The following is a 23,311-nucleotide window of genomic DNA, read 5'->3' as shown; positions in this document are numbered from 1 at the left end:
GAGAAGCTGTGGTGAGAAGCTGTGGTGGGGAGATGCTGTGAGGAGAAGCTGTGGTGAGGAGAAGCTGTGGTGAGGGAGATGCTGTGAGGAGATGCTGTGATGAGGAGAAGCTGTGGTGAGGGAGACGCTGTGGTGAGGGAGACGCTGTGGTGAGGAGACGCAGTGGTGAGGAGACGCTGTGGGGAGGAGACGCTTTGGTGAGGAGAAGCTGTGGTGAGGAGACACAGTGGTGAGGAGATGCAGTGGTGAGGAGACACTGTGGGGAGGAGACACTGTGGGGAGGAGATGCTGTGGTGAGGAGACACAGTGGTGAGGAGACATTGTGGGGAGGAGATGCTGTGGTGAGGAGAAGCTGTGGGAGGTCTCTTCTGGCTGCATTATTTTTCTCTGTAATACAGGAGGCAAGGTCACCAGCAGAGCACAGAGTGGTGGAGGAGGGCTTGGAGGCTTAAGGAGGTCTGAACGTGGAGTAATGGTGTAAGGGGTCGGGGTGGGGGGATGAGTGGACAGGGGCACATGGGAGGTCAGGGGTCAGGAGCGTGCAGTGAACTCAGCAGCAGGGTTATGGCTAATGCTTTTGTATTATATTTCATCAATTCCAAGATGGACATTTTCCCCCTTTGGACACCTCTGAAAGCAGGTTGTTTCCCACAATCAGTGAGGCACATAGAACAGTCGTTTACAGTGGATGGTGCTTACTCTGCACCAGGCATGGTTACAAGCACCTTACACGGATTGATTCATTTAAGCCTCGCGCCAACCCTGGAGGTAGCTCCTGCCTCCTGCTGCTTTACAGGTGGGGAAATGGAAGCACAGAGACGTTGGACAGCACGTCCAAAGTCCCACTCGTCCAAGGTCCAAGGCGTGTGTTGTGTGATTTCTCCAGCTACATTTAGCAACTTGAGGGTAAGCCCAGGGCAGATGGAGGATTTGAACTCTCCAGGGCTGGGAATTCATTCGGCAATTGCAATGGAGAGAGACAGGCAGGGGAGTTGAGGGTCCAGGCAAGGGCGCGCCCACCCTGACGGCGACTGTCTCTAAGCTGGTGAGAAGGGCAGGTGGCCAACAGAGCGGAGGTCCCCGTGGGGTGGAATAATTGTTGGAGAGAAAACAGTAGAGGGAGCGAGCCGGGAGGACTGGAGGTGGTGCTCTGGATTGTGGGGGCCCTAAAATCAAGGTTATAGTGGGAGCACACCTCTTCGTTCTGACAGAGGCCGTGGCGTGAACACAGAAGTGGCTGGTTGAGGTGGCGTGAGGCGTGAGCTCACGGGAGGGAGGAGGTCAAGGAGCTGAGGGGCCCGGTTGATGGAAAGGACATCTGTGGGGGGGCGGGTGGAGCTCAGTGGCTGAGCACCTGCTTCCCATGTGCGAGGTCCCAGGTTAGATCCCTGGCCCCAGTACCTAAATGAACAAACAAAAAAATCAAACAAGAAACCTCAGACGTCTGTGGATTGAGATCACTCCGAATTATGATGGTAAGAAAAAGAGACAGTGTCCAGTTGACGAAGCACTCAAGGGGTACGGTGGGGGTGGTGGGATGTGTGGCCTGATGAATAAGCAGTGCCCTGTCCCCAGTGGCACCAGGGGTGCAGAGAACGCTGCCACCACCCGAGAGGGCTGCGGGGAGCACAGCGCCTGGGCAAGGCTCCGCGCGTCCCGTTCGCCTGGGGAGCTTTAAAACAAAGTCCCACCCCCGGCCCAGCAGAGTCAGGCTGACCGCACCCCAGCCGCTGGGTCGGTATTTCTTAAACGCTCCTAGGACCTCGGTGCTCTTGCGCACAGCCAGGCCCGAGAACCCCTGAGTCAGCACGAAGGTGAAGGAAACACCAGAGAAGGCTGTGGCCATGGGGCTTCTGCTGACCGCAGGCTGAGTTCCAGGGGCCCAGGGGAGGGACAGAGTGGGGGGGGACAGAGGCTTGAGCCGGAGAAGGGAGACCCCCAGCCATCCAGAGGAAGCAGGGTGAGTGGGAGCCACGGACATCCTGCAGCAGCCGAGATCAGTGGGGACCGGGGACATGAGGGACAGGCCAGGTGGTCCCTTAGGTGGACTGTAAGGATGAGCTGTGAGTGCCAGGGCAGAGGGCGGCGCAACCCTTGAGCTCCCAACTCGGCACGTGGAGGAAGCGTTGGGGCCATCCCCGGGAAGGCGGGGAGCTCTGGACATCTCTGCTGGAGACAGAAAAAAAAAAGGGGGAGGAATGCACGAACCCACACACACGTTACTGGTATTTTATGCAAATGTATCTATGCTGGCCTATGCATAGACTATCACTGGAAGGATACTCAAGAAACGGCTATGGTTACCTCTGGGGAAGCAGAACTGGGTATCCAGGACACGGGGGAGGAAAGGAGACTTTCCTGTGTGCCCTCTTGTGTCTTTCGAATTTTAGACCATGTAGCTCATCACCTGTAATCAATCAAAACTGACAGCACCCCAGGCTGCTGGGAGTGGGGCCAGCACAAGCTGAGCCCTCGGTGGCTTGGCCATCTGCCTTCTCTCTGCCGCCTCCGGGGCCCGGCGAGTGGTCCTGACCTGGAGCTGTGGCGGCAGCAGGGTCAAGGGCATGCTGGACTGTTAGACAAGACACGAGGGGCCCCGGCAGGTTCCAAGGGACCCGGTGCAGAGGTGAGGGGTGAAACGTCTCGATTCCCACAATCGGAGCAAGGGCTCAGAGGCAGCGCCGTTAGGGCAGCCCGGCCTGGGGACTGGAGGTAGTGGTGGTCCCTGGGGCCCGATGAGCTGCCGCAGATCCCAGCTCTTCACTCTGGCCAGGTGGGCGGTGCCTTGACCTCCCAGGGCCTCAGTTTCCTCCGCTGCAGGGTGGTGAGCAGTGGTGCCTCCCCGCCAGGGTTGTCAGGATCGCACGCTGCGCGGCTTCCGGCGAGCGGGCAGCGCATGATCCGCACCAGCTATTATTATCCTAGTCCCTTGTGAAGGTGACACGGTTCTCGGGCAGCGGAAACCCGGCGCTCCAGTGCCATCTGGCGTCTCGTGGCCCCGCCGGCTCCGGGCAGGTGCAGCTGCAGAGCTGAGAAGCCAGGGCCTGGGCTGCTGTCACCCACCGGCACAGGGCAGGGGCTCAGCCGCTGCTTCTGGATTCCAAAAGCCTCTTCGTGCTCGCCAGTCACACGCCGCAAAATACCTGGCTTCCCTGCGTGGGGCAGTGACTCAGCCGTCGTGCGGAGGACATGGCAGGAAGCCCTCGCGGCTCTCTGAGGGACCCGAGGAGGGCAGCCTTACCATGGTGGGTGGGGAAAGCTGATTTCTGTCTGTCCTCTGCAGCCACGTCCTCCTGTCTGGGAGGGCCACTGGGCTTCCTGAGTTCCAGCCATGGGTTTGTCCTCTGTTGACTCTGTGATCAGGACCTTGTTGAGATCCTACACCCTCACCCCAGGAATCCTGGAAAGAGTGCCTTGACGTACTGAAGGTGCCTGACTCAGTTTACCCCCTGATCCGTGTAGGGCTTCTATGGACGTTTCCTCTGTTGGCAACAAGGCCTGCCAAGCTGATTGTCCAGGGACCACTCACACAGGGTCCCCTCAGAGGCCCGCCAAGCACTCTCAGGTGCTTTGGGGGTCTTTATCAATGGCAGATTTGGATCCATCAACTCGTTTTAAAATTTTCAAGGAGAGGAGGGGTGGGGATACAGCGCAATCAAGCTTGGCTGTGTGTTGATAATTGTTCAGCATGTGTGATAGGGACATGGGGTTCGTCACACCATCTTCTCTACCTTTACGTTTTCTTTTTTTTTCTTTCCCCAAAGATTTATTTTTATTTATTTCTCTCCCCTTCCCCCTCCCCTCCCCCCCAATTGTGGGCTCTCTGTATCCACTCGCTGTGTGTTCTTCTGTGACTGCTTCTATCCTTATCAGCGGCACCGGGAATCTGTGTTTCTTTTTGTTGTGTCATCTTGTGTCAGCTCTCCATATGGGCGGCGCCATTCTTGGGCAGGCTGCACTCTCTTTCACACTGGGCGGCTGTCCTTACGGGGCGCACTCCTTGCACGTGGGGCCCCCCTACGCGGGGCACACCCCTGCGTGGCAGGGCACTCCTTGCATGCATCAGCACTGCACCTGGGCCAGCTCCACACGGGTCAAGGAGGCCCGGGGTTTGAACCACGGACCTCCCATGCAGTAGGCAGACGCCCTAACCACTGGGCCAAGTCCGCTTCCCTACCTTTGCATTTTCGTAGTAACTATTCCATGATTTTTTTAAGTGGGAAAAGAATAGGTAATAGATAAAATCTTAAAATACAGGGGGGAAAACCCACAGTTTTTGTTTCCATCCCAAATCCTTGCATGTAAAGCAATCCTGCTCTGTCCTCTGAGAAATCCCACCAGCCACGGGGCCAGCCAGCTCGATAGCGCAGTGTGGGACTGTGGGGCCCTCCCTGGGTTGGGTGCTTCCGTTTATGAAATCGGGCCCTGAACAGCGACTGGCCCAGGAATCTATCCATATCTAGTTGTAGGCTTAGCGAGTGGCGGTGATCATGATGCTGGAATGTGGTTTGACCTCACAAGTGATCTGTACATTTCAGTAAAAATGACAGTAATGAGTGATGTAGATGACAAAGAAAATGATGGCAGAGAGGAAGGAGGGAAGAAAGGAAGGAAGGAAGAAAGGAAGAGGGGTGAAGAGAAGAGCAGATGAGCATCAAAACGGCCATGTCTTAGAAACTAGATTTGCAGCCCTCGGGATCCTGTCTAGGAGACTACATTTCAGCCCAACAATGTGGGAACAACTCATAGGCCCTGCCGTGGCCCTGCCCACTCGGCTCACCAGCTCACAGAAACAGGCCAGCCTCGTCTGTCTGTCTCTTTTGCTTCCCACACCTCCGTGTGTCCATACAAAGATGGACAGAGATGGGCAGCACCCCTAAGGTGTGCACACTGTGGAAAGGAGGAGGGACAGAGCAACCTGTAAAGCGGGTATCCACGAGAGCAGGGAGAGCCCAAGGAGGAAGTAACTAGCTAGCCTGGCAGAGGCAGTCAGGAAAATCCACGAAGGGGAGGCGATGTTTGTGCGGGGTTTTGAGGAGTGAATAGGAGTTCATCCAAAAATGAGTAGGAGGAAGAGAATTCCAGACAGAGGGACAGCCTGGGCAAAGGCCAGAGGTCTGAAAGACCAGGATGCCTTAGAAGAGTTTAGAGTGTTCAGAACATGAAGGAATGGGAGAAGACTGGATCACTCATGGAGGACCTGATAGACCACTAAGGAGGTAGATTTTTCCCCTGGCAGACACTGGGGAACCATTGAGACTTTTCTACATGTAAGAGACATGACCAGAGCTGGGTCCTTGTCAACTTGCCCGCTCTAGCACGGTCTTGCGCTGCTTCCTAGTTGGACCTCGCCAGTTTGCCCAGAGCCCTCGCACTCGGTCCAGGCTTCTAGCCTTGGCAAGTACCAGCTTCCAGCTGAGTGGTGGCGCTATCACATGGGTGGTTCTGAATACCAGTGAATGCCCACATGCCTTCCAGGCCCAAGTAATCCCACTGCCCATTTCTGGAGGCTTCTGTCATGATCATTTAACCCCAGGGGGGAATTACAGAAGCCCTCTCCAAGTGGGATTAGAATGATTTTCTTCTTTTCTGTCATCTCCAAATTTCTGTTAGGAGCACTTCAAGGCCTCTGTTTCCTTACTCACAATGCTAAAATCCACATCGCTCTGAACAACGCGTTTGTTGTTTTTTCCCCCTCCTGGAACTCATCTGGTGACAAAATGACCCACAGCTGTGAGTCTGCTTGTGGTCTGTATTGTCGCCCTTGGTGTGAAGATGCCTACGTTACCGCTGTGGAAATACTAATGTGTTGATTACAGGGTGCTGCCCGGACCCCCGGGGGGTGTTATGTAATTATGTGGCGTACGCACCATGTTACCTAACAAAAATAAAGATTTCTAAAAAATCCTGACTTCAAAACCTATCTGGCCCCGTGCTCCTGGGTGAGGAAATGTGGGCCTGCATTGCTTTTGTCAAGCACGTAATGTTTCATCGTATTTTTAAAAACCAGGCATGCACCTGGCACAAGCTCCGTGGGCCCTTCACGGTGCCCGGAGACCCTCCGCCATGTCTCCATCTCCTTCCCTCCCCTGCGCCACCAGGATCAGGTACTAAACCTTTTTCACCCGTCTGAACCCTCTGACTCCCCTCCCAGCACATCTAACTCCTAGCAGACAACTTCCCCTCCTGCTTTGCGGAGGAAGCAGCGGCCACCCAGACGGAAACTCTCTGAGACCACGGAAACCAAATGGGCCCACCCATCCCAGGCAGCCCCGGCTTGATCGCCGTCAGCTTTTACACATGACCAAGTCACTCCGTTAAGAACAAGACAACCCCTGAGAAAGCAGCGCTCCGCCGACCCTGTGCCCCTCGGCACAGTGCCCTGCTTTCCCCCCGGCCCAGGGCCAGCTTCCCCAGACTGGTTAACCCCCGTGCCTCCACTTCCTCCTCGAGGCTGCTCTCTTCGCTGTGCTCCCGCCTGGCTGCTCACCCCGCCGCCCCCCTGCACAGCTCCTGGCTGCTTGCCCCACCACCCCCCTGCACAGCTCCTGGCTGCTCATTCCCTCCAGGGGCACCGTCCCACTCTCCTCCCACAGGCTTCCCTCATGTGGCCTCGGGTCCAGCCCTCTCTTGGTTTGCCTGCACTTGCTGCTCCTAAGATCCTCGCCCCTTCCCTCCATGGGCTCACGGAGCTCTTGACTTGCTCCAGGCTCTTGCCTCTTCTCCCTCCGTACCCACAGCCATAGTTTCAGTGACTCCCATGACCGAAAGCTGACTCTCAAATTATCTCTAGGGGAGCGGATGTACCTCGGTGGTTGAGCACCTGCCTTCCACACACGTGGTCCCTGGTTCAATCCCCGGTACCTCCGTATCAAAAATTCTCTCTAGCTCAGCTCTCTCCTCTGAACTCAAAATGCCTTTATCCAACTGCCTACTAAACCTCTCCTCTTAGATTTCTTAAGGACACAATAAAAACATTTCGAGAATAAGGTCTTGATCTTCCCTGGCCCCAACCCCCTGCTCCCCACAACCTGCTCCTCTTCCATTTCCATCAGCCACCCAGGTTTGCAGGCCAGAAGCACGGCGATCACCTTGGCAACCCCGCTCTGGCATCTCTCATTGCCACAACCCGAGGTCATTTTGATTTTCCCTGCTAAAATCCCTCCATCTACACCAGGCAAATCCACCATCATCGCCCACTTGGATCCCAGAAAGAGCTTCCTGGCAGGCCTGTGGCTTCCACTTGCCCCTTGTGGAAAAGCACCTCTGGCTGTTTCCCCCTTCTTCAAAGCCCTTAGTGGTTTCCCTGTGCTTTCTCAGGGTCAAGACCAGGCTCCTTAGCGACCCTGCCACCTGGCCCCTCTGCCTCTCCTGGTCTCCCCCGGACCACTCCCACCTGGTCCTCCCCGTTTCAGCCACCCTGCCTGCTTCCACCTGCCTTCCCCACCGTCCCCTGTGCCACTGCGGGGCCTCTGTGCACACTGTCCCCCTGCCTGGGATGCTGTTCCCTCCCCTCAGCCCGGCTGTCGTCCCCTCTCAGGTGTCAGCTCCAGGCTCCCTTCCTCCGGGAAGCCGTCCCTGGCCGCCTGGCTGGGGCAGAGCCCCCTTATTGGCTCTCTTCGCATTGGGGGCCTCCCTTCACCCTTGCCACATTTGCTGGGCTCGCTTGGCCAGCGTCCGTCCCTCCGGCCACGAGAGCTGGGACCTTGCCTGCTTTTGCCCTCGTGGCCTCCCCATTGCCTGGGACGGGGCTTGGCCCACAGCAGGTGCTCAGTGCTTGACGGATGAGCGGCTGGATGTCATGGCTGCAGAGAGACCACATCATGTTACAGCTGCTGGTGCACAGAGGCTGGGGTGTGGAGAGGTGGTGACCTTCTCTCGGCTACCAAGGGGCTCTTACCTCTTTAAAGGTCTAGGATCTGGGCTTTTTTTTTTAAAGGAGGTACCAGGGATTGAGCCCAGGACCTTGTACAAGGGAAGCAGGCGCTCAACCACTGAGCTACATCCACCCCCCCCTCCAGGCTTTCTTGGTGGTCCAAAGAGAGCATTACCTTTTGGTGGGGTGGGAGAGCCTGGCCTCCTGGAGCACACATACTCGCGAACCAGGCCTTCGATTGAGCGTCTCCGTTCGCGGCACCTCCTGCTGTCCCCCCTCTTCTCCGCATCTTCTCTCTCTCGGAAGCTTGAAGGCTAAGCCCATTCGTGCCCTCTGTGTGCCCCGCGGCCTCGGGCTGCCTTCCCCCAGCCCCTCTGTCCTGCCAGCCCTGCAGATTGCCCTGCTGGAGGGACTCCAGATGCAGATCCACGTCCAGGAAGCTGCTGGGCCGGAAGGCGGGTGGGCCCTCGGTCCGGGGTGTCGGGGCTGTAAAATACCAGCTGATTCTCTAACTCGCTGCTCGCTGCTCTCATCTGTTTGGAGCGAGTCACTTAGGTCCACCTCGGCGGCAAAGGCCCAGTGGGGAAGTGCTGCGAAGAGTGCGCAGCCGACGGGCTATCGCCATGGCCCTGTGATGGGAGACGTGTTTAGTGACTCCTCGGCCCCAACTAGCTCCATTGCTTTGAGCAAGTCATTTTACCCTGGGGTTTTCAGTCTGTGTTTTCGAAATGTGAATAATAACCCCCGTCAGTCTCCTGAAACCCTGCCTGCCTAGGTCAGAAACCTTTTGTCAGGGTTAAATGTCTGCTGTGTACACAAGCAACAACCCTGGGAGAAAAATTCTACTGTGATGCCCATTTTTCACATGAAAAAACCGAGGCTTGTGAAGCAGGCATTGTCGCTTGCCTAACCTTCACAGCTATTGAAAAATGGGAAATGGGGGGAGTGGATGTGACTCAAGCGGTTGGGTGCCCACCTCCCACATGGGAGGTCCTGGGTTTGGTTCTCAGTGCCTCCTAAAGAAGATGAACTGATGCAATGAGCTGACACAATGAGCAGACACAACGAGCAAGAAGTGGATGTGGTTCAAGCAGTTGGGCACCTGCCTCCCACACAGGAGGTCCTGGGTTTGGTTCCCAGTGCCTCCTAAAGAAGAGAAGCAGACAACGAGCGGACACAATGAGGATAGACAATGAGCAGACACAATGAGCAGACAATGAGCAGAGAGATGATGGAGTCATCTCAGGGTGGGAAATAATGTCTTAAAAAAATGGGAAATGGGATTTAAACTTGGGTCTGTCTGGCCTAAGTGCTCTGTGCTTGATCCAAGCCTTGCTTCCTGCCTTGAGGAACAAACAGTAAAAGGAAAAGGGGTACAAGAGCACTTGGGAAATTGCCCCTTGCCATTCAAATCTGCTGTGGTTCAGGCTCCTGTCAGCGCCTAGGGTAGATGGGGGGTTAGGCAGGGTCTGCCTCTCTCCAGGAAGTATCTGGGTTCTGTGCCTCACGCTGGGGTGGGGATTTCTGTGACTTGGACCATGTGAATTCATATGGATGAACATTGGCCTTTTTTTCTGGAAAAGGAAAGATTGGCTAGGCAGGAGGGAGAAACTGATGTTTTTTTTCATGGTTTGAGGTGAGGCATCAGCATTCTCAGCTCTCTTGCACTGTTGTGCAGGCTGTACACTGTGCAACTCTAGGAAGCACCATTTACACTACAGTCTAAGGGAATGGCACACCCTAGAGTTGAGCACTACACAATTGTATGTGGTGGCCCTGCCAATACTCTTAGAATGGTAGCTCCATGGTAAGGCAATGATTGCAGTTAAAATGAACTGAGAACGTGCTGTGTAAGCAGATAGCATTTATTTTATCTTCCTTAGGCCTCACAACAATCCTCTGCGGTTGGTGATACTCTTGTTATCCAGGTTTTACAGATGGGGAAACTGAGGCTCGAGGGGTTAGGCGAATTGCCCGAGGCCACACGGCCACGGCGCCATACCACTGGGCCTGTGGGCCCCGCCGGGGCTGAGGAGCCCCACTGCCCGTGGCTAACACCCTTGCCTCTTTTCTCCCCCCGCCACGGCGCTGCCCCCACAGCTGGACAAGATGCTGGACCCCCAGGTGTGGCGGGAGGCGGCCACCCAGGTCTTCTTCGCCCTGGGGCTGGGCTTCGGCGGCGTCATCGCCTTCTCCAGCTACAACAAGCAGGACAACAACTGCCACTTCGACGCTGCCCTGGTGTCCTTCATCAACTTCTTCACCTCGGTGCTGGCCACCCTCGTGGTGTTCGCCGTGCTGGGATTCAAGGCCAACATCATGAACGAGAAGTGTGTGGTCGAGTAGGTGGCCCCCGCCTGCCAGCCCCTCCCCCCTGCCCCCCGCCCCGGGAGCCGGCAGGTGCCTGGCGCGCGGAGGGCGCCCTCCAGCCCGGGCTGAGCAGGGAGACCAGAGGAGCCCAGGACCGCAGGGGCAGGTGCAGAGATGCCCGTGGGGGGTCCCGGGGGGTCTGGGAGAAGCCTCCAGCATCTCCCCCCTCCTCTCCCCCCCCCCCACCGACTTCTCCCCCGACCCTCTCCCCCCCCCGCTGCAGGAATGCCGAGAAGATCCTGGGCTATCTCAACGCCAACGTCCTGAGCCGGGACCTCATCCCCCCCCACGTCAACTTCTCCCACCTGACCACCAAGGACTACGCGGAGATGTACAACGTCATCAGGACCGTGAAGGAGGACCACTTCTCGGCCCTGGGCCTCAATCCCTGCCTCCTGGAGGACGAGCTGGACAAGGTGCGGGGCGGGCGGGGAGGCAGCCGGGAGAGGGTGGCCCCGGAGGCGGGCCAGGGGCGGTGGGAGCTTGGGTGCCGGCCTTAGGAAACCGTCGTGGGGTTGCTTGTGCGACTCGCCTAGGACCTGCCTGTGCCCAGACAGGGAGAAGGTGTCTGGCAAAGCCCTTAGGGAGCCTTGAGTCTAGATGAGGCGCCGAGGCAGACACCCAAGAAGTGCCAAGTAGCCGTCTGAGAGGACGTCGCGCTGATGGCCCGGGTTTCTAGAATACGGTCCCCGCCCCGTGCGATGGGCTTAAGCGAGCATCTCGGACACGGTGCATGTGAACTGTGTTTAAATTAGCATTTGCCATGGATGCTGGGGTCCGGGTGTGGGCGCCTTCTATTCCCACGTGCCCCACTTGTAACTTTCAAGAGGATCGTTCTGATAGAAAGGGGGAGAAGCCGGCCGCAGCCACGGCCGGGCATGGGCAGGGACAGTGCAGCCCAGCCCGGGCCAGCCGCGCCTTCTTCACCGGCCAGGGAGGGTCGGGCTTTCCCTGAGCTCTTACCGCCACCTTAAAAGTCTCGCTCGGTCTGGTGGGCACAGCCCTGACACTGGGGAGTTGTGTCCATGCCCCACGGCCCCTTCCCCAGTGGTCAAGTAGAAAGGGCCCAGTCTGGGTGCTGGTGGGTGCTGGTCCCCTCCCCGGCGCCTGGCAGCCTAAAGGACCTTCCCTTCCTGTGACACCCACCCCCATTCTCATGGGTGTGGCCTGGTCCCCTGGAAAAAACTAGGGTTCTAGCAGCTTTGCACACGGTCCCGCCTCCATAGCATCCAAATGGCGAGAAGGACGCACCCACGGTCCCCGCCACCACTGGACATGCAGGCCGGCGCCCACGCGGTGGTAGCGGGCGGTCGGGTGTCACGAGGGCAAGGGCCACGCAGCAAAGCAGTGGCTCCCTGCGCTTGGCGCGCACCGGAATCACCCGGGGGCTTTATACCCCGGGCTTCAACCCAGACAAACCAAGTCACTGTCTGTGGGGTGCGGGCCAGGCACGGGCCCCGGAAAGCTGGGCGCACAGCGGTACGGGCCAGGGTTCCGAGCTGGGAGCCGGAGGGAGCAGGGGGGGTCCTAGGGAGGGGGCGGCTCTTGCCTGAGCCTGCGCCGGGAGCAGCTGGAAGCCCCCCGGGGGCCGCGGAGCTGCTGTTCTGACGCTCCCCTTGGGGGCCTCCGGTGCCCTCGAAAGCTGGAGAACCCCGGGGCCCAAAGCCGCGACTGGGATATGGGGGAGCGGGGATCCCCGCGGGAGAGGGCCGCGCGGCTCCGAGGGGGCGGAGGGGCCGGCTGAGCCGCCGTGTCGCCCGCAGTCGGTGCAGGGCACGGGCCTGGCCTTCATCGCCTTCACCGAGGCCATGACGCACTTCCCCGCCTCCCCGTTCTGGTCGGTCATGTTCTTCCTGATGCTCATCAACCTGGGCCTGGGCAGCATGATCGGGACCATGGCCGGCATCACCACGCCCGTCATCGACACCTTCAAGGTGCCCAAGGAGATGTTCACAGGTACTGCGCCCGCGGCGGCGGCCTCAGACCGCAGGAAGGCAGGGTGCCGACTCCACCCCCCCACCCTGCCCTCCGGCGGGAGAGGAGAAGGCTGGTTGGGAACCCGCCAAGCCCGGGCTGGGGGCTGGCCCCCGTCCCCCTGCCAGTCCCGCTGGGCAGCCCCCGGCGCTGGCTGCGTGCGCTGGCCCGCCACTGTCGCACCGTTCCCGGGCCGCGTCCACGACCCCCCCAGCCTCGCCCCAGGCTCCCTGCCCCTGTGGAGTTGCTCTGGGCTCCGTACGGGGCCATCTCCCACTTGACACCTCCAGAACGGAGCGTCTCCCTGTTCTCAAATGGGGAAACCGAGGCGGAGGGAAAGACCGGGGGTGACGATCAGATGAATCCTTTCGTTAAATCCCAGCAGTCCAAGGGACCCGCCGGGGTCCGCTCGAACCGGGCGCCGGGCCAGGGCAGGGGCGAGGAGAACAGAGGGGTGATGGAGACTTTCTCCGGTTGCCCCCTGCCTGGGAGCACCGGAGCTCAGAATCCAGCATCTGAGACCCTCGCTCGGGGACTGCTGGAGGGTGGGGTGTGATGGGAGGGGCCGGGCGCCCCCGAGACCCCTGCCCTCCCCCCCCCCGCACCTGCGCCCCCACACCGGCCTTGGCTCTCTGTAGTGGGCTGCTGTGTCTTTGCATTCTTCGTGGGGCTCTTGTTCGTCCAGCGCTCCGGAAACTACTTTGTCACCATGTTCGATGACTACTCGGCCACCCTGCCACTCACGGTCATCGTCATCCTCGAGAACATCGCCGTGGCCTGGATCTACGGAACCAAGAAGTAAGGGGGCCGAGGGGCGGGGCGGGGGGCCCACAGGAGGGGTCCGTTCCTGCAGGCCTCCCTGGAGAGTCCTGGGTCCCCAGGGCTGCTGGTGAGTGGGGCGGGAGACCCTAGAGCCAGAATGTCACTGCTGAAGCGTCCTTCCTCGTGGAGGGAAACTGAGGCCCAGAGAGAGGACATGATCTGCCCGAGGCCCCAGGGCCGGGTGGCTGGTGAGAGACAGAGTTGGGCCGAGACCCCCGGCCTCCTTAGAGCCCAGAGCCCCTCCCCTGGGCGCCGGCTCGGCTTCAGAACTCCGATCAGGTTGTTAGCCCCCTGTGGTCCCACGAGAGACCTGTGCCCTTAGGGAGCTCATGGACCCCAGCAGCTGGCACCCAGGTATAGGGCGACTAGACGGGTGTGAGATGAAGCCTGGGTGCAGCCCGAAGGCGGGGTCGGGCACAAGAAGGGCCTGGGGCTGAGGGCCTGGGAGGCCTGCGCTCCCCTCAGTCCTCATTCGATAACAAATCGTGTCCCGGGAAGCCCCAGGACAAGGTCTCTCCTGCTGGTCCTTGGCCCCAGCCCTCTGCTTCCAGGAGGGGGCAGGAGAACCCAGGGAGGGATAGGAAAAGGAGAACTTCATCCTCTTAGCGGTAAGAAAGGAGTCACTGCTTCCACCTCGCCCGCGAGCCGGGAAGGGGAGATGCTGCTGGAAGGGGCTCTTCCTTCTTTTTGTGCCTGAACCTTTGTCAGTCTGGTGAAGTCCCTGGACCCCTTCTCAGAGTATTATTTTTAAATGCATTAAATAAGAAATCTGGGATTATATAGGATACTAATTATACTGAAAGCCAGCAAAACTATTGTTTAAAATTTGTGATACTGTGATGTATGTGTGCTATATTTTTAATGCATTAAATTTCATTATTTAGCAGTGGATCTGTAATTTGGAAATAGTGATGAGCATAAAGGATGTTTCTAGGTATCTTCAACCACTGTAATGAATATGAAAATACCTGTATTTAATTTATTGGTGACAAAGTCACAGGTACTGTTAACACTCCTGTGGTTTGTTGCTTGCATTCATAATATTATAGAAAAAAATGCCAGCTTTCAGTTACGGACCAGCAATTTTTTAAAAAAATTAATGCCATTTAAGCGCACAGACTGCCCATCTCCCGGAATTCCACCCGCAGACCCTTTGGTTAAAAACCCTAAACCAGAGGTTTTTTACTTTGTTCCACGGACCCTTTGCCAGTCAGGTGAAAACCACGACCCCTTACTATTATTTACTACAGACATCACACCCGCACCAACACGTCGTCACAAGAATGCTGTTTTTGTGGGTTTTCAGTTCAAGGTCACGGTCCCCTGAAATCTTCGGTGGTTAAGAACCCCTGCCCTAGGGGCGTGCAGTTCCCGCCTCTCCAGCAGGGGGAGTCTGGCCCCGTGCAGTCCGGAGCGGGGCCAGCTTGAAGAGGCTGGGTCCCTTGTGAACGCCGAGCCCGTTAACGCCCGCCCTGGGGTGTCTGAGCAGCCCCCAGGGATCCTGGGAGGGGTGTGGCAGAGTCAGGGAGGGTTGGAGGATAGCGCCTTTCCAGAGGCCACTGGGCCACAGAGTAGGACATCCTGAGCATCGAAAGCGCCCGGCGGAGCGCGCCGCGGGGAGGGCGGCCCGGGGCGCGCAGGCTGCGGGGGCGGGGCGCGCGGGCGCCAAGGCGGGGCCTGTGCTGCCCCCGCAGGTTCATGCAGGAGCTGACGGAGATGCTGGGTTTCCGGCCCTACCGCTTCTACTTCTACATGTGGAAGTTCGTGTCTCCGCTGTGCATGGCCGTGCTCACCACGGCCAGCGTCATCCAGCTGGGCGTCTCGCCCCCCGGCTACAGCGCCTGGATCAAGGAGGAGGTGAGGGGGCCCCGAGCCTCGGGGACCTCCCGTCCCCACAGGCCTTTAGCGCAACCGGCCTTTAGAGGGCATCTAATCTTGGTTCTTTACCAGAACCTGGAGAGATGGGGGCATTGTCCCTGTGGCACAAATGAGGAAACCGAGGCTCAAAATGGTGAACTCAATTGTCCAGTCTTTTTTTTTTTTTAAGAGATTTATTTTTATTTCTCTTCTCCCTGCCCCACCAGTTGTCTGCTTTCCATGTGTCCATTCCCTGCTTGTTCTTCTGTGTCCACTTCTATTCTTGTCAGCGGCATCAGGAATCTGTCTCTTTTTTTTTGTTGGGTCGTCTTGTTGTGTCAGCTCTCCGTGTGTGCAGTGCCATTCCTGGGCAGGCTGCACTTTCTTTAGCGCCGGGCGGCTCTCCTTACAGGACACACTCCTTGCACGTGGGGCTCCCCTACGCGGGGGACACCCCTGCATGGCAGGGCACTCTTTGTGCGCATCAGCAGTGTGCATGGGCCAGCTCCACGTGGGTCAAGGAGGCCCGAGGTTTGAACCGCGGACCTCTCAAGTGGTAGACGGACTCCCTAAACACTGGGCCAAGTCCGCTTCCCTGTCCAGTCTTTCTATCCCACATTCTCTCTCTCCATGTCTGTGGAGTGGAATTCCCCGTCCATTTTACAGAGGTGGAAACTGAGGCCCGGGGAGGCCCAGGCAGTCCTCGATGGCCCCATCTCTGCTGGTGCCTGGCCAGGGTGGTGGGCGGGGAGGCTGGGGAGGAGGAAGGCAGCGGGCGAGGGCAGGGGGGGGGGCGCGTCCTGGAGGCCCTCACCCCCCCACCCCACCTCCCGCCCACCCCAGGCTGCCGAGCGCTACCTGTACTTCCCCAACTGGGCCATGGCCCTGCTCGTCGCCCTCATCGTCGTGGCCACCCTGCCCATCCCCGTGGTGTTCGTGCTGCGGCACTTCCACCTGCTCTCCGACGGCTCCAACACCCTCTCCGTGTCCTACAAGAAGGGCCGCATGATGAAGGACATCTCCAACCTGGAGGAGAACGACGAGACCCGCTTCATCCTCAGCAAGGCGCCCAGCGAGGCCCCGTCCCCCATGCCCACGCACCGCTCCTACCTGGGGCCCGGCAGCGCGTCGCCCCTGGAGGCCAGCAGCAACCCCAACGGACGCTACGGGAGCGGCTACCTCCTGGCCGGCACCCCCGAGTCAGAGCTGTGACCCCTGCGTCCCGCCCGCCAAGCCCCCCACGCCCAGCTGCCCACTTGGCCTGGCCTCTTCCCGCCGTGGCCTCCAGGCCCAGGCCCTCTGCCCCAGGAGAGAGGGTCTGCCCCGCCGCCCCCCACCCCAGTTCCAGCTGACTTCTCCCTAGACTTGAGCAGAGGGCGGGGGGCAGCTCTGTCCCCCATCCAGCCCCTACCCCCATCTAACCCTCTGAGATCCTCTCACCAAATTCCAGCCAAACAACTGGAACAATCCAGAAGTCCTGATTCCCGGCACAGGGAAGGCTCCAAGTGGCCCCGTCAGGGTCCCTCCACGCGCCTGCTCTCCCTGGGACCTGCCACCCGCCGTTCTTGGGGTCTCGGGCCTCCCCCTGTCCTGCCAGGCGTCGAGCGGCGCCGGGGTGGGGGCGGGGCGCTTTGGCCGGGTCTGCCTCGCCGGGTCTGCCTCGGGAGCAGGACTCGACACACGGGGCTGCTCCTGGGCCTGGAGGTGGCCTCACTGAGGGCTGGGCGAGGGGACGGGGTGGCAGGACTCAGGGCTCAGACAGACGCAGAAGCTCCCAGGTTCTGTTGGAGAGGCGGAGGGCACTTGCTGTTTGAGCATGCGCCTTGGCAGCCGGAGGGTGGGAGGGGGCGCGGCTCCGCAGCCCCAGGCTCCAGGTTGGAACACGCTTTCGCCTTGCTCCTGCCTGGATAGGTGGGGTGTGTCCCGCCTCCTGCCTGGGAAGGCTGTGCGTCCTTTCCAGCCTCCTTCCCACACCCTGGCCCCAGCCAGCCTGGATGGAGCCCAGGGCGGTGGTCTCCTTGGAGAGACACCGACCATGCCAGGACAGATTTCCAGAGCACAATGAGATGGTCACAGCACAATTCAGATGACTTGGAGCACAATTGTGAAGCACACGCCCTCCCCTCTCCCCTGGGGCCAGGTGTTCTTTCTAGTGGCAGCTTCTCCCCTGGAATGGGGGTCCCTGGAATTCAGGGGCTCAGACCCAGGAAGCCTCATGCCCAGGGAAAGACAGATAACTTCACTGCCCTTTGGGGCTGCCACCACTCTCCCTGCCACACGAGCACAGGACCCAGTGTGCACACACCTTGGAATCCTCACCCAAGCCTCCCAGCAGAGGCAGGAGCATGCACAGGCAGGGCTGTGGACAGTGAGGGGAAGGGCCGCCCTGTCCTGAGAGCAGCATCGCCACCTACCCCGGCCTTCAGGGCCTCCCCGGGGAGGAGGCTGCCCTCAGGGTGCAGGCTGGGAGGATGCAGAGCTGACTGGAGGATAAAGATCTGCTGAGCCATGGATGGATGGATGGAGGGGGGGAGGGAGGGAGAGATGGATGGATGGATGGATGGTTGGATGGAGAGATGGATGGATGGATGGGTGGGTGGAAGGATGGATGGATGGTTGGATGGATGGATGGATGAGTGGGTGGGTAGGTGGAAGGATAGATGGGTGGCTGGATGGATGGAAGGAAGGATGGATGGATGAGTGGGTGGGTAGGTGGAAGGATAGATGGGTGGCTGGATGAATGGAAGGAAGGATGGGTGGGTGGGTGGATGGAAGGACAGGTGGGTGGATGGATAGATGGAAGGAAGGATGGGTGGGTGGATGGATGGAAGGACAGGTGGGTGGATGGATGAATGGAAGGATGGATGGTGGGTGCATGGATGGATGGATGGGTAGGTGGATGGAAGGAAAACTAGCTGGGACAGCAAATCTCCATCTTTGAGAGCCATGGGCAGGGCAGGAGCAGGCCACGGTGCTCCATCCTGGGGGGTCCTGAGTCCCTCTAGTTGCCTGTGGCTCTGATTGCTGTCAGCACTGGGAGGGACAGTCCTGGCCCAGGGTGTCCACTTTCATCCTTCAGTCCCCCCCTCAACCAGCTCCTCTCCCACCACCTGCACTGCCATCTCCCTTACTCAACCTCTCTCCCATCCCTTCCCCTTTTTCCTAGCCCTCCCAGTCCTCCTGTCCTTCCTGGGTGTTTGGGGGCAGAGGGAGATCCCCACATCCCCAGACAGCTGAGCCTTTGGGGTACAGCATCCTGCCTCAGGCCCCCTCCACCTGACACCACCTTTCTGGCTCCATGCCTAATTCCAAGCAAAATTAGCAACAGGAAAAGCAAGAACCCCGGGAGAGACACTCTACTATATATACTCTTCTATGTATTCTATTTCTATTGTATATTCAATCTGTACATGTGGGTGTAAATGCTGTTAAATGACAAACCCAATATTATACCGTGGCTGGTGGACTATTTTCATCCTCAGTGCTGTACAGATCTATTTTCATTGTATATTTGATATATTTTTAATTTTGTAGCGTGTGGCTGGGCCAGCCCCAGCCCGCCGGCCTGCGGGAAGGGGCTGCCCCGGGGCCGCCTGCCCGGGTTCCGCGGGCTCAGTAGTGCTCATAGCCTTTTGCTGCCGACGGGGCCCTGCCCGGCGTGTCGTTGCTGTGTTAGACGTAGGGCCCAGAGCTCTGTGCGTGTGTGTGTGTGTGTGTGTGTGGTGGGTGTGGGTGTGCGTAGGGTGCTGCTTCGTGATTCCCAGTGTCCCCGCCTCCCTGAGACCACACTGCCCCTTCCTCCTCCTCTCCACCCCATCCCCAGAAAGGCCCCTGCCGTGGGGCAAGGAGCGTCTTTCTCGCTGGTGACTCATTGCCTTCACGCCAGAAACAGGGAAGGAGGACCGTTGGGGTAAAAAAACCCAAAACCCCCCAAATCAATTTCCTGTGGAGGAAAAGTACTGGGCTTCGGACGCTGGTGACCAGTCCAGGCAGTAGCAGCCGCACCTGCTCTGCCCGGGACCCACACACGCCTCAGCGGAGCTGGGGAGCGTGGGGGTGAGGGGAGGCCAGAGGGGGTCCGGGGCTGGTGGGGCCACCCGGGGCAGGGCGACTGGCCTGGCCTCCCCAGAGGAGCAGCAGGTGGCCAGAGAGGGGCGAGCCCCCGAGTCCTGCACGGGCCCCCGGGCTTCGGCTGAGGCGGCTCCCACCGGGAGGGAGTGGACTCCGGGGCTGGCAGTCGCAGGTGTGGGGGCAGAGCAGGATCCCCTGCCTTTGCCCGCCCTCCAGCCCCCCTCACCAGCTTCTTGCCCAGGGCACCTCTGCCCTCTCCACGGAGGCACTGTGAAGCCCGAGACCCAGACGCGGGGTGGCATCAAGTAGATGCCAGTGAGGAGGTCTCCGGCCTCCGGCAATACGTCTGCAGGGGCTGCCGCTCTCCCAGTGCCAGGAGAAGCCCCCCCACCCCGTGTCACCTGGCTGCCGCGCGGGGTGAGGTGGGGACTGGGGTGCTCGGTCCCATGCCCTGCACAGGCCTGCAGTATTATGGTGTGTGGGCTGCCCTTCCACCCTTCTTCATGGGCAGCCCCCTCCCCAGCCGAGCACACCCCACAGTGAAAAAGAGAAGAGACTCTGGCAGGTTGGAGTGAACCCCAACTCCCTGAGCAGCCCCGCTTCCTCCCACCAAACCCTAAAAGGTGGGGTTCTGCTGCTCTTTCACTGAGACCGGGGGCTTAGACCCTGGGCCCCTTGTCCTCCGAGGCGCTGCTTTGTACAGACCCGAGTGCACCCGCACTTTGAGTTCTGGCAAGTTCAGACCACTTCAAGGCCGTGTGTCCCATGGGAGGGCCCGGGCCAGCATGGCTCAGCCCAGGGGAGGGGACGCGGCATTGTCACCCCCCAGAGCCCCTCCTTCCTCTCTCTTCTCCCCACCAAGGTGTACAATAAATTGTCTGTTCTTACCAAGCCCCCTCCTGTCTTTCTCACCTGCCCGTGGGCTCGGAGGGGTGGGCGGCTGCGGGTCCTGGGAAGCTTTGGGGGGAACGAGAGGGCTGCTCTGGAGTTGGGGGTGATGGCTGGGTGGGCAAGGAGTTGGGGGAGGGCGGGAAGGGACGTGGATTAGGTTTTCTAAGAATGATCCCAGGTCTCAGCACAGGGTTTTAGCGGGCCTTGCTGGGTTCCGAGTACTCCGCGCCTCTGATATTTGATCTTTGCACGTTTTCCCAGGTGAGGGAAATGGGGTCGGTCTGATGGGAGAAGGCTCTTGGTGTCCTCTTCTAGGACCCCACAGGGGATAAAAACCCCACCTGGCCTTCCTGCCAGGAGGAGCTACACTGCTCTGCTCTGCTCCAGTGGGGCGCTTCGAGGTCCGTCTCCCCGAAGGGCATGCCGGAGCTGGAAGGCACCAGTGTTGAGGTCTGAGGATGAGGAGGGGGACAGCAGGGGCTGGAGGGGGCCGGGGAGGGGGCTCATGGCGAGCAAGCCTCGTTCTGAGCTCTGGGGAGCGGCCCCTCTCTTCAGGGGAGCTCTCCCTTTTGCAGACCTAAACCGAAGGTGAAGATGTAATGAGGATTTGAAATAACCTGTGTGCTCCAATTTCCATCCCAAGCATTCTTTTATTAAGCACTCACTGACGGCTTGGCACTCTGAAGAACAGGATGAGCTCGTGGTGGAGGTGGGGAGGGTGGGGAGGGAAGTAGGGGTGGAGCACAGACACTGGGAGAGCCCAGACGTCTGACTTCCCACCCCACTCGGGTCTGAAACGCTGCCGCTTGATCCCCAGCGCACAGCCACGGACCTCAGAGCCCTTCCTGTTTCTTCTCCCGCTGGAGAGGAAGCTGTTGTTCCAGAACCAGCCACCAGATGGCAGGAAACCCTTTCTCTCCAGGTCCTGGAGACCGGCGCTGACCCTGCTCTCCCACTCCATCACGTATTCCTTTCTGAGTTAGTTTATTCACTAAACAAACACGTATTAAGCACTTGCCGTGGACAGGCTCCATGCCAGCTACGGGAACAAAAGAGAAATAAATCATCCCCCGCTGTCCTGCGTTTGTGGCTGGAGAAACCCCACGCCCTGCCTCCAAATCTCCCCATCTCCACAGAGCTTTCATTAGCTTATCACAAGAGTCACAATAGAGAATTATACTCCGTGGTAGCAGAAATAGGCTTTTTTATGTGTTGCTTAAATTTTACCTCAAATTAAGTTGTAGATATAGAGTAAGAAATAAAATCCATCCATGCCTAGCACACACTAAAAAAAAAAAACAAAAACAACACAACAAAAAACTCCCAGGAACGTCTCAGGCCAGAAGTGTCACTCTGTCAGTTCATTCTGTTTTTCAGTTAAGACAGTGTTTCTGGTCTGAGCGCCGACCCTCTGCAGGAGGGGCACACAGGCCCCCCCATGGAGAGACAGTATAGCAAGGGGCTGGGCCTGTCATCCCAAGTTCAAATGCCAGCTCTGCCCCGGGCTTCTTGGGAGTCTCTCTGAGCTTGAATTTCCTAGTCTGTGAAGGAGAGATAAGGAATGGATGGAAGGAAATAACCCATGTTGCGCCAGTTATCCGTTGCTGGGTATCCGGTTATCACCAACCTGAGAGGCTTAAAACCAGCCTTTATTATATCAGGGTTCTGTGAGTGAGGAATTCAGGCAGGGCTTGTCTGAGTGGCTCTTCGGGTAGCAACTTAGGTCGCTTTTTTGGAGATGCTCAGCTGGCAGGCGAGCATCCGTGGCAGCACGCGAAGGCCTGGCGCTCCGGTGGGGCTGGCTGGAGGGCTGGGCTCAGCTGGGGCTGTCAGCCCGAGCGTCTGCAACCGGCCTTTCCAGCGCAGTTCATCTGCAGGTGGCCAGACTGCTGACAAGACATGTCGGGGCTCTCAGAGGGATTGTGCCCAGGGACAGAGGTGGAAGCTGAAACGGCACAGCCTCACTTCCACCGTATTCTATGGGTCACGGCGCCTGCCCAGGACTTAGGGGAAGGTGCAGAGACCCCACTTGTCAATGGGAGGAGTGTCAAAGAACTCGTGACTGCACAGGTAACAGGCCTGTTCCATGGTGTTAGGATCTGTCATCAGTCACTTGGCACCCGAATGGGAGCTGCATTCTCCAGGGGGGACATTCAGCCAATGAACAGAGAACTGGGGCACAGAAGGGGTGTGTTATTATGGGCAGGTGGGTATCTAAATTTGGGTCCTGGGTTAAGGGACGGAGAAGAGAAGGGCAAGTGGGAGGACGAGAGAGATAGCTTCTTCTGCCTCATGTCTGCCTAGGGCAGGTGGCATGCGGTAGGTTTGAATCACGGCTCTGCCACAAACAGGATGACCTTGGGCAAGTCACTCTACCCTGTGAATCTCCAATTGCTAATCTGGAAAAGCGCAACGACAATTCAGTCTCTTCCTTGCAGAGATATTGTGGAGGAAAAATAACTTCCATCTGGAATGCTCGCTGGAACACAGTGTGGAATACGTCCATAATGGAAGGCAATAGGCACCCACTGAATATTAGATTCCTTTCTTCTTGCAATCATAGGTGAGCCCATGGGGTCTGTTTCATTCTAGTGGCCTCATTACCAGTGCAAGGAGTCTGTCTCCCAGTCGGTTTTGGTCTAAAACCCAAAGAGGCCAAGGAAGAAGGGAAGAGAAGGCACCGTTTGCAGGGAGGTGGGTACCCCAGGTTGGTGGCAGGGAACTCACTAACTCTGTGCACTGCCCTGTTCCTGCAGCCAACACTCACAATCAAACACACCTTTCTCCAGCTTCGGCCACAGGCAAGCTAAAACTGTTCACAGACTGCAGTGATGGAGGGGTTAAAACAAAAAGTCCCCAATTCTTAAACACTCTGGTGAAGAAATAGCATGCTTGCCCCTGCCCTTGAATCTGGGTGGGCAAGGGCCTCCTTTGACCAGTCGCCTTCGGTGGAAGTGATGTTTCGTGGCTTTAAGACTGGGTTAGAAGAAACCACACTGCTTCCACCCAGTGTTCTCGGGCTCCTCGTTCGGAGGGAAACCAGCTGCTGTGGAAAGAAGTGTGACTGCCCCGAGACTGCCGTGCTGGCGAGGCCGCGTGTAGGTGCTTCAGCTGACAGCTTCACCGAGTGCCCGGCTGCCAGCCGCACCAGCCGGCAGCTGCGTGAATGTGCCATCCTGAAGGTTTAGCTCAGCTGAGCTCCAGGGGACAGCAGCCCCAGCTGACATCCGCGTGCGGCTGCCTGAGAGGCCCTCTGGAGCTGTGCAGCCAAGCCCCTCCTCACCTCCCGACCCACACAATCATGAGTATTCGCAAGTGGTGGTTGTAACTCCACCACTCCATGGGGGGCATGGGGGTGGGATCTGCTTCACAGTAATTGTAGCCAGAACACCAACCTTAGTGGCCCAATCTCCTCATGTAACAGATAGGGAAACTGAGGCTCAGAGAGGA

General features: G+C 58.6%; 1 protein-coding gene across 2 annotated transcripts in view; it reads left to right on the top strand.

Moving 5' to 3' along the window:
• The window catches only part of SLC6A17 (solute carrier family 6 member 17), a 54,692-nt gene extending 34,828 nt beyond the window's left edge, over positions 1–19,864 (top strand). For both annotated transcript variants that reach the window (XM_058303068.2, XM_058303069.2), the window contains exons 7-12: positions 9,977–10,218; positions 10,470–10,662; positions 12,010–12,202; positions 12,859–13,018; positions 14,737–14,899; positions 15,743–19,864. In XM_058303068.2, coding sequence (XP_058159051.1) covers positions 9,977–10,218; positions 10,470–10,662; positions 12,010–12,202; positions 12,859–13,018; positions 14,737–14,899; positions 15,743–16,111 — 1,320 coding nt within the window. In that variant the 3' untranslated portion in view covers positions 16,112–19,864. The remainder of the gene's footprint in view (positions 1–9,976; positions 10,219–10,469; positions 10,663–12,009; positions 12,203–12,858; positions 13,019–14,736; positions 14,900–15,742) is intronic.
• Positions 19,865–23,311: the final 3,447 nt, after the last annotated feature.

This window comes from Dasypus novemcinctus, chromosome 9 (assembly GCF_030445035.2).
Source record: "Dasypus novemcinctus isolate mDasNov1 chromosome 9, mDasNov1.1.hap2, whole genome shotgun sequence".
In the NCBI taxonomy this organism is placed as follows: Eukaryota; Metazoa; Chordata; class Mammalia; order Cingulata; family Dasypodidae; genus Dasypus; species Dasypus novemcinctus.
The sequence above is the reverse complement of the archived record's forward strand: the minus strand, read 5'-3'. Positions and strand labels throughout refer to the sequence as shown.